Below are 10,580 nucleotides of genomic sequence, written 5' to 3' on the forward strand. Positions count from 1 at the left end.
GGATTAGCCTAAATTATTTTATTTAACACCAAAGGTCAAAAAGAAGTGGCATGCCTGCTAGAGGGAAAGCTCTGACTTCTATACTTATCTGTACCGTACTTTCAGCATGTCTAAGACTCTGAGCTTATTAATGATCACTCCTTTCATTTGTCCACATGCATGCTTATGCTAAATTCAGTAATACTGCAGCAACTTGCCTCTTCCATAATCATTTTCATAACAGTTCCTCTGCCCTCATACAACGAATGAAAACTTGGTAAACCAAAGAATTTGGAGGCGGAGTTACTGCATAAACATGGGATGATGGAAGTGGATAATGATGTAAGCAAAACTACTAAGGTCAAAAGAAGATCTTGGCATATATGTAAACAATGCAGGAGCAATATTATATGCCCAAAAACATGGACTTAAATAAACCCACTCATTTAGCATTTTTAATGGAGGGGATATCAAAACTGTTGCAATCGAAAATTATTTTAAATTGAGCCAACAGGAACCATCAAGACTTTTGACATCTTAAAAACAATTGAAATGTGTACTTACTCAATGACTTGCAAATTGCACTCTCTCATTCCTTATCAACTCACACCCACCACCCCCCCAACCCTCCCCCACCAAAAAAAAAAAAAAATCCATTTTGTTTTTTCTTTTAGTCCAATTTCAACTTGATTTCTTAAGTTATTGAAGAAATTCAAGTAGACCCCTTAGAAACAGTTTAATAAACTCAATTTGAAATCAAACAAGGATATACTATAAAACACACAGTGAAGAAGGGTGCAGTAATGTATTGGATGTATCACTACATTTTATGTCATATATCTTAAAGCGAACCCAATTCATCACTTCACAAAGCTTCCTTGAGATCAAACAAGGCACTCACCCCCTTGCCCAGGGTTCCTTCTTCAAAACAAAAGGAAAAGCATAATAGGATCAAGCAAGGCTTTCAACCTTAAATTGAATTTATTAACTTGATTTCATACAAAGAGTTCTTGCAGTAATTTAACAGAGGACAAGAGATTTCATGGGGTTCCTTTCTTTGCTGCTTACCCACTTTCTTGGTGCATTTACGGCAGAGCTTACCATGGGTATACAGAAGACAGTTAAGATCAAACTTAAGTTCATTTGGGATACGTTGATTAAGATGAAGATATGTCTTGTTCCTGTCAGCCAGAGCTGGTACCCAACCAATGGCCTTTGCAATCTCAAACACCTGCACAAACATGTGAGTATGAGGAGAATCACACAGTGCCAAAGAAGTGAGAGAAATATAGTACTCACATGTGTGTCCACTGGAAAATCGTCTAGCTGAAGATTGAACATCAAAACACAAGCCACCTATCATCCATTTTGCAATCATTAAATTCTGATGCAATTGAGGAAAAATAGATACATGGTGTGGTGCTGTGTATGTGTGGATAAAGGATAGTAACATATAGGAAGGAAAAAAATGTAAAAACCTTCTGGACCATTTCAACTACCAGTAGATGTGCACATTCTGTGTTGATCAATATGAACAACAAAGACAACAAAATTGGAGCTGAATTGGCAATTATATAAATATAATTGAAAAAGGCATTCATACATTCCTATTTTAAATAGACAAAAGGCCACCAATGCTCTTGATACTATGAAGGTTTCAACAGATGCAAGGATGAAGCATACAAAAGTAACACAAAGAATCACAAAAAAGATGATCACCGTTTTGGGGCCAATTCCTTTGAATTGAGATAGCTCAGCCTTAATTTCATCAACTGACAAATCTCGCAAGTACTCCAAGCACAATTTGCCTTTTTTCTCAAGCAAACAACTCAATATATTCTTAATGCAAGAAGCCTTAGTTGGGGCTAAACCTCCACATCTTATGGCATTCTCTAAACATTTTGATTCAGCAGCAAGGACCTTAGACAAAACACAAGAATCTTTCAAAAACGGAGCAAAAGTAGCCCCAATAAGCAATAAACACCCATATCCACCTCAGGATTCATTAATAACCATCAGGTCAAAGAAAATCATGCAGCAAATTACAAATAGTCAGAAACAATAAACCATATTGTCCATTTACAACAACTATTAAAACCAATACAAAAATAACTTATTCAAGAGGACACATTTAGGTTGAGAAACTAATTGAAACGCCCACATTATCAAAATTGTTCTATAAAACACAACCCCATGAAAAATCTAGGTCCAAAAAAGTACTAACTTTTTATGATTTATTAAGAGTTAAGACCCATCAAACTATAACTAGACTTATCAATCAAAATAAACAAAACCCATCTCAATGCAAGTCCAAAAACACACAATTCCACCTCAAAATTCAAAATTCATCAATACCCATTGCCCACCAAACCAAAACAAGTTGAAAAAATAAAAACAACAAAAAACATACGTAATTTTATGTTTCATTAAGACCCATCAAACCAAAACTAGACCATCAATCAAAATAAACAAATCCCACCTCAATGCAAGTCCAAAAACACACAATTCCACCTCAAAATTCAAAATTCATCAATACCCATTGCCCAACAAACCAAAACAAGACTCGAACAAGAACAAACATACATACTTCTTCCCAGGTGGGAAAAGCAGACTTGAGAGAATCAAAAGCCCTCAGAGAATTAACTTCCGTAGTGTTCTGGGAGAGCACGGTTTTAACCAAACCGTCCAAAACAGTCTCCTTGGCATCCCCATCATCGAATTGGATTTGGTTCTCGTCTCTGCGGTACTTGGCGAACTCTTTGGGGAAGCCATGGAGGGCCAAGAGGTCGTCTCGTACGGCTATGCATTCTTCTCGGGTGGGTCGAGTGTGGGTCGGATATGGGTCCTTGGTGAGTTTGGTTCCAGAGTCAGACTCAGACTGAGGCTTGTGATCAAGCTCAAGCTGCTTTCTTTTGCGGGATTTCTGCATTTTCTGAATGCTTTTTGTGTTTTTGGTTCAATTCAATGCTTAAGCTGAGCTTATTAGTTTGAAGCTACTTCACTTAAGATGGACTTTCCTTTTGGACATGGGCTTTTAGTGGGCTAATAAACATTGGACAGTTTTTAAACAATAGGATTTCTCTTTAAACCCTATACTTTAGGGGTGGTCCATAGCATCAAATTGAAATAACACCACCGTTGTGCACCTTTGATGTGGTTGTCACTCTATAAATATAAATATTTATGAGGTGTGGGGGGTAAAGATCAGAGTTTAAGTCCTTAAAAATAAACTTCATACACATATACACTTAGATTAAATTAGAGTAATATTTTTATCTTATATAAAATTAAAAAAAGAAAAAAAAGAAATAACACCCTCAATTTTCATGGTTTAATTTGGACCATCCCTAAAGTACAGGGTAAAAAGGTGAAATTTCTCCAAATCTTTTTTTGTATAAGATAATGTTGTTTTATATTTTTTTAGACACAATCTAAAAAATAATTTTGTTAGCTTTTGGTTTAATTGAAAATTCCACCAATAATGACAATTGTGAGAAGAAAAGGAGTGAGGGATGGGGCAGCAACGTCAAATGATCAACGACGGTAGCAATAACGAACAGATGGTGGCCAATAGTGATTGGTGACAATGTTCAATAATTTTTTACCAAAAAAAAGACAATGTTCAATAACCAATAACAGCCATCAATCAATGGCCAACATGTGATTGACAACGACTGAGCTAATAATAATGACGGTGAGAGTTGTGGACGAATTCCAAACGTTTTTCAAAAAATGTTATATGCCTTGTAAGTCGTCATTTTAGTGTATTTATTGATGACAAAAAATGTTTTCCGTTGATTAACAATTTCAATTATATCTAACATTAAGTATTTTTTTGAAAAACATTTTACGCTAATATAAACGGTACCTTTTATTTATTTATTTTTAACGGGTTTGAATATAAGAGAATGAAGAAGAAAGATTTGAGTTAATAATATATGCCTATTGCTAACCTCCCTATTATAAAAGGCTTAAAGGGATTGTGAGGAAGAAATTGGTGGTGAGGGTTGTGGTGACGATGTCGAATGATCGATGATGGTGACAACAACGGATGGGTGGTAACCGGCAGTGGTTGGTGACCATGTTCAACAACTAAAAACAAGTAAACAAGTAAACAACCAATGGCCAGAATGTAGCGGACAACGATGGTCAAGTTGACAACGATTGGATAGGGGGCAATGACCATCAATGATATGGAAGTAAGTGGTAGTAAATAGTAATAGCATATTGAAACTTGAAAGGGGTAAAGGGCTGTGAGATAAAGTCCAAGATATTTTTTTGGAAAAAATTTTATGCTTATGATATGGAAGGAAGTAGAGGTGATGGAAAAATGTGTTGAAACTTGAAAGGGGATAAGAATTGTAGGATGAAGTTCAAGCTTTTCCCGAAAAATGTTATATACCTTTTAAAACATGATTTTAGTGCATCTATTGACAAACAAAAAAAAAAAAAAGTTTTTCGTTGATTGACATTTTTAGTTGTACCAAATATTAAGTATTTTTTTGAAAACATTTCACACAAAAATAAATAGAACTTTTTATTTATTTTTTTGGGAAAATTTATCAGATGTCTTAAAGATATTGGTTTGGAAAATATTTTTAAAATATTTTTATGAAAATAATAATAATAAAAAAAGCAATAGATTTTTTGGACAATTTTTAAATATTTTTCATAAAAGTGATATTAACATTTTATTTAAATGATATATTAACAAATATCCTAAAAGCACCTGTAGAGACGCATTTTGGACCCTAGACCCAAAGCATGATTGGATCCAAGCCCAATAAGCTCAATACAATGAATTTGTAGAGTGTGTTGGAAAATTAAGCTCTAATGAATGAGATAACAATCAGAATGGAATTTAAAAGATAATCAAACAGAAATGGATTGGAGTAATCTAAGTAAATTTGTCATCAGCACAATCCGAGGAGGTCTGTTCTAGTATATATTGATTGAAAATGGTTATAGATATGGTTCAAGTTGCTATAATGCTTTCTCTTACAAATTTCCGATCCTCTCTCCATGGAGGGTCTCTCATGTTATATAATTCCCTTTGAATGATCTTGGTCCTATATTTGTTGATCATCTAAACCACTACTTGAGTGCTTGTCCCATCGGACACCCCATCAGGCCTTCTATGAGTTGGGGTAGTCAAGGCAGCACTGTTCAATGGTCTTCTCCACATTGAAGCAGCCAAAAAGTTAGTTACAAAGCATTTAATGCGGTGGCAGCAGTCTTTCCTTAGATATTTCCGGGCTCCCATCTCTCTTGTACGTTCATAATGTACGTCCCTATCAGTGGAACTTCCTAGAAGGTTACTTTGAACGATAGGATATACACTTAGTCTGTGCTTCGCTGATCCGAGGAGTTACTCCTCCTCAGACAACCTCCCCCAATCCTTCTATTTGCCACATACTCATGAGACTCTAAACTTAACACCCTCATTAATGTTTATTCGTCCTCGGACTAACCAACGTCCTCGGCCAAAACCCAAGACCCAATATATAATTTTGGGCACTTATCCCTACAACAGCCATTCCTTATTTTTATAACTAAATTTTATTATAAGAGAAGAAAGAAAAGAAGATTTTAGTTAATTAAGGCCCATTTGGTTTAGAGGTGTCTCAATTTTCATAACTCAAACTCAAAACTCATAACTCATAACTTAAACTCCACTATCATTCAAAAAATCCAACACTTTTGTTTGGTCACAAAACTCAGTCATGTATCTCAGTTTTTAACTTCACTTTTTGCCAAAAAAATGGACCCACCCATTGACACTACATAGAAGAATATGGTTGCTACTCGTGTTCCTTTTTTTTTTTTTTCCTGCTCTTCAAACCCAGCTCCACCACCACCAATGGCAAACCCAAAAATCCACAACCACAACCACCACCACCAACAGCCCTCAACCAAATGTTTTTTATTTAAAAAAAAAAAAAAAAAAAAGAAAAAAAAAAAAAAAGAAAGAAGAAGAAGGAGATCTCTAGGTCCAATTCGTCAACGAAGCTTGATCTCTGGTCTTGGCTTAGTCCGATTTGTCGGCGAATCTTCCAATCTCTGTGAAGCATCAGGTCTCATGATCTGGCATGGGCTTAATCCGATTCGCCGACAAAGCTTGATCTTTGGGTTGGAGAGAGACATTACTTGATGGGACAAAATCAAAACCCAACACTGGCGATCATGGTCTTGGTGTTTCGAGGCTCTCGCTTTGGTGGTGGCGGTGGAACTAGGCTGAACCAGAGAAAGGAAGAAAGAAAGAACTAGACAAAGAACCAAAGAAAGGAAGAAAGAAAGAAAAAAAGAAAAAACAAAGAGAGAGAGAAGCGGTAGAAAGAAAGAAAAAGAAAAAAGTGGGAGAAGAAAGAGAGAGGATAAAGTAAGAGAGAGGTAACGCCATCAACACATATTGACCCCATAGAGATAAAAAATTTACAATCCTGCCACTGAGTTATGTATCTCAGAAACCAAAAACACCAATTTGGTATTTTCGGTTTTCATCACTCTCACTCAAAATTTTTGAGTTTGAGTGATGAAAACAAGATTAGGAAATCAAGCCAAACAAAAAAAATTGTGTGGGTCTAACGTTTTTTGATAACTCAGTTATGAGTTTTGGATCATATTACTCAAAACACCACTAAACCAAACAAGCCCTTAATATCTGTTGCTTTCATGAGGCATGGTATCTCATTCATTATGTCACACTAAATTAATCATTTATTCATTTAATTTGAAAACCCACAATTTATTGCAAAAACATTTTAGTGCACTTGAGTTACAAATATATACTTCTAGAATTTCATTAAGACAGACAAACTCTCATTGTCTCACACTTATGTTGACGTTTAACACGGCCTTATTTTGATGAGCATTTGACACGGCCTTAAGTTGGAAAAAACAATCGTGCACCTATTCGTAGACTTTCCTATTAGCAAAGTCAAATTGACATTCGACAGTAAAATTACCATAATTCAAAGTCTCAAAACACATTCATTAACCTGTCTGTTTTACTCAAAAAAAGAAAAAGAAACATGCAGATTTAAAAGAAGAGTCTACGCGAACCGGAGTTCAAGTCTCAGAGCCAGAAAAGAGATACTTTTTCGTCACGTCTAAATAAGACTAGTAAAAAAATAAAGAGTCTATTAATCATTTGTTTACTAGTCTCATTTAGACACGTGATAAACCATCTTTGAGTCGCTGTTTAGAATTTCAAAGTTCAAAGAACCAAAGCAACAACAATCACATTCCTTAACAAACCTAGTCCTGGCTCAGGACTCACGAAGGACCTAAATGGCTAAATCATTTATAAAAGTCCTTGGCTTAAGAATGGTAAAACAATCGAGAAGCCCAACTTTTGGCAAATAGAATCAAAAGCCGAAAAAGCAGTATGAACAGAACATCCCTCCACTGAGAACACAAAGTTCCAACATCGAAAAAAGAAATCCACCATATCCATAACCAACAAAATCCTAAAACAATAAAGCAAAATCAAGCAAAGCATTAAACTACCTTGATTTGGACCAAGCCATGCTCAAAAAGAAGTCAAACCCAACATTTCTTTCTCACTAAGATTCTCAGAACATACAAGACACAACATATAAACAAGCATTTGTAGCTCAAATTAGGCAATTAAACAAACCAACCCCTTTACTATACAATCATGAACTCAAAAGAAAAAACAACATAATAATCTCAAACTTTTATGCACAATTGTGTACTTTTCCAGAGCTCTTGCCTATTCATTTCTAGTTGTATAATTTGCATTGCCACAACCCCAATAAACAAAAGACCTTTCATGATTCCAACTTTAAAGTGTGAAAAGCAAAAGCAAACATATCCTCACAAACACATTCCACCCAAAAAAAAAAAAAAAATTTCCTTATCAGAAAGAAAAGGCCAAGGAAAAACACCAAACGTATATATTTCTAGATCACATTCCCTACGAAAATTTTATTATGTACACATTCACAAGGAGAATTACAAATTAACATTGACAAAATATCACAAAAAAAACCCATATATCCCACATTACCATTTTCCCTAGTTCCTAGAAATAATTAATTACAACCCAAAAGACCCAACTTTGTTTACGAAATCCCTCAATTCATGTAAGCTGGACAGTAATTAAAAATTGGAAACTTACAGGAAATACCAAAATTCAAAAGGTTGTAGAGTTAGCACCATACAAGTTTTTCCCGGCAACTCGGTACCGACTCCGACTAATTCCACCGGAGTTCAGAATCCCTTCCCAATCCTCTCCTTCTTCACCTCCATCCTCCTCTTCTCTTCCCTTCATCATTCTCAAAATCCGCTTCGCCTTTTCCCTCGCCCTATCGCTTCCTTTCTCTTCCACTTCCCTCAATGCCTCAACAGCTCTTGCTTCCTTTGCCAATCCCTTGAATCTCATACTCCCTTGGCTCAGGGCATACAACGCGGCCACGCAGTTCTCGCGCGTGGCCTCAGACTCTGCTCCTTCGCCATTCCTAAGCATTCCCACCAAACACTCCACCGCATTGGCATCCAGCATAGCTGACCTCCCTTCCACGGATACAGCCAAGTTGCATAGAATCAACAGCACGCGACTCGCTGACTCGCCGGTTTTAGCCATTGCTAAAAGACTCGGTACGGCTCCGAGTTTCACCAGCTTGACTCGGTTGCTTTGAATAAGAGTCAGGTGGTACAGTGCCAGTGCCGAGTCGTGCCGAGTTCGCTCGCTTTCTGATCTCAGCGCGTGCATCAATGGCGGCAGAGCTCCTAACACTCCGATTGCCATTTTGTTGTCGTCCTCCAACGCTAAGCTGAAGAGAGCGCCGGCGGCGTGTTCCTGCGACTCGCTGAATCCTCCTTTCAACGCGTCGATTAAGAGCGGAACGAATCCTGACCGCACGATCTGCACCTTGTTGCGCTTTTCCAGAGAGAGGTTCACCAACAAAGCGATGGCGTTGACTTGTACGGCGGCGTATTTGGATTGAATCAACAATCGGACGGCGGAGAGTAGCCGAGGAGTACAGAGCGAAACCCTAAGGTCTTCTCTGGTCCTCGTGAGCTTTCTCAACGAAACCACAGCTTCTTCTTGCTCATACACCTCCGCGCTTTTCAACTTCGCGATGAACTGGTCCTCTTCGGGAGTGGAAGAGTTAGGGCCTATGGTTAGGCTTAGAATTTCGTTGGCGACGATTTCGGAAGAGGAAGATGAGGAAGAGTAGCACAAAGGCCGAGTCGCGAGTGGTAGAGGAGTACCTGGACTCCCCGCCGCGATAACAACCGACTCGTCGGAGGAGCTCGAGTGGAAGTGATTGACTCGGTGACCTAACTCAGTCGCCGCGTGCGACAGAATCAACGGCGGATTCTCCGCTACGCCTCTCAGAAGCTCCCGCTCCGAAATCCTAATCTCCGGACCGGAATTCCTCTCCTCCGCCTCCATTTCCGACCGGACCATCCGCTCCACGGAGCTGTAATCCGGTGCGGACGGGTGCACCGTACCGTTGCTCTCGCACCACTTGAGGATCGTGGACTTGAACGCCTTGTTCGGAATCTCGGTCGTGAAATCGGGTATCGACCCGTCTTCGAGCCTCGGGGAATAACCGAGGTCGCGGCAGACGCGTACGGACACGCGCTCGAACGTTTGACCCGAAGAGACCACAACCGGGTCGGACATTAAGGACCCGGAAATTGGGCAGATGAAATCCTTAGGGGTCTGTTTGGGACTGGAGTTAGAGCGGTGAAATGAAATTCTCCACCTGTGTTTTCCGTTTCCGCCCATTTGGGGTTTTGGGGTTATCTCTCTCTCTTTCTATATTTCTATCTTACTTTTCTCTCTCTCTCTGTGAAGTTAATGAGTGATGAGAGATTCTTCAATTTATTATTCTCGCTCTGAATGAGAAAAGTATTATTTATGGGGTCAAAAGACTCAAAAATATAGGGGCATTCTAATTGGGCTTTTGGAGAGAGAGAGAGAGAGAGAGAGAGAGAAAATGAGAAATTCTGAGTTGGGAGTTTGTGGGGTCCATAGAAGTGTTGGTGAGACGAGAATCATGAGAGTTAGCAATATATTATTGAGGTTTATTGAATTAGTCTAGGAAGAGTGATTTGACTTTTTGATAATGTTCTTAAGACTTTAGATATTTGATGGTTGAGGATAGTGGCTATGAGAGATGCAGCTATGTAAGAAAGAATTTTTTTTTTTTTTTTTTTTTGTTTATTTTAATTTAAGATTAGTTTCAAGTTTTGACCTTAATTTTGTACTAGCAATTACAGCTTTTTCTTCTTCTTTTTTTCTTTCAAGTTTTTAGTACAACATTGACTAGCCAATCAAAAGTCTTTGCAATCTCTTTCTGCGTCCCTGTCTGCTGCTTTGCTGATATTTTGTAATATATTATTTATTTTGAGTGTAATACAAATAAATCTCTAAATTGCAAATGGATAAGAATATTGGGAGTTTAAATGTGAGATAAGAAAAGCTAATCCAAATATGAGATGATAACAATATTTACTCATGGAGTATCAATATATTGCCTCTTTTTTGAAGAATCCAATTCGAAAGATTTTATTACCAAAACAGAATTAATTAGAGTCACCATTTGTGAACACCATTTGTATAT

At 37.7% G+C, this 10,580-nt stretch overlaps 2 protein-coding genes across 2 annotated transcripts; both read right to left on the reverse strand.

Annotated features, from left to right (window-relative positions):
• Window positions 1-925: 925 nt before the first annotated feature.
• LOC126702353 (putative DNA glycosylase At3g47830) lies at window positions 926-3,001 on the reverse strand. Its single transcript, XM_050401046.1, has 4 exons — window positions 2,567-3,001; window positions 1,699-1,899; window positions 1,279-1,335; window positions 926-1,210 (listed from the first exon to the last, which is right to left on the reverse strand). Exons 1-4 carry the CDS (start codon window positions 2,906-2,908, stop codon window positions 950-952), a joined length of 861 nt encoding a protein of 286 aa, XP_050257003.1. The 5' UTR covers window positions 2,909-3,001; the 3' UTR covers window positions 926-949.
• A 4,882-nt stretch (window positions 3,002-7,883) lies between these two features.
• Window positions 7,884-9,898, reverse strand: LOC126701806 (U-box domain-containing protein 38-like). Its single transcript, XM_050400179.1, has one exon. The coding sequence runs from the start codon at window positions 9,740-9,742 to the stop codon at window positions 8,138-8,140; it is 1,605 nt and encodes a 534-aa protein (XP_050256136.1). The 5' UTR covers window positions 9,743-9,898; the 3' UTR covers window positions 7,884-8,137.
• Between the last annotated feature and the right edge of the window lie 682 nt (window positions 9,899-10,580).

The sequence above is a fragment of the Quercus robur genome, chromosome 10 (assembly GCF_932294415.1).
Source record: "Quercus robur chromosome 10, dhQueRobu3.1, whole genome shotgun sequence".
Classification (NCBI taxonomy): Eukaryota; Viridiplantae; Streptophyta; class Magnoliopsida; order Fagales; family Fagaceae; genus Quercus; species Quercus robur.

Excerpts from the sequence above, each read along its gene's own strand:
- LOC126702353 (XM_050401046.1), bottom strand. The coding sequence starts at position 2,908 with ATGCAGAAATCCCGCAAAAGAAAGCAGCTTGAGCTTGATCACAAGCCT. Across the intron at positions 1,900-2,566 it reads CTTTTCCCACCTGGGAAGAA|GTCCTTGCTGCTGAATCAAA; the intron begins GTATGTATGTTT and ends GTTTTGTCTAAG. Across the intron at positions 1,336-1,698 it reads AAGGAATTGGCCCCAAAACG|GTGGCTTGTGTTTTGATGTT; the intron begins GTGATCATCTTT and ends AATGGATGATAG.
- LOC126701806 (XM_050400179.1), bottom strand. The coding sequence starts at position 9,742 with ATGGGCGGAAACGGAAAACACAGGTGGAGAATTTCATTTCACCGCTCT.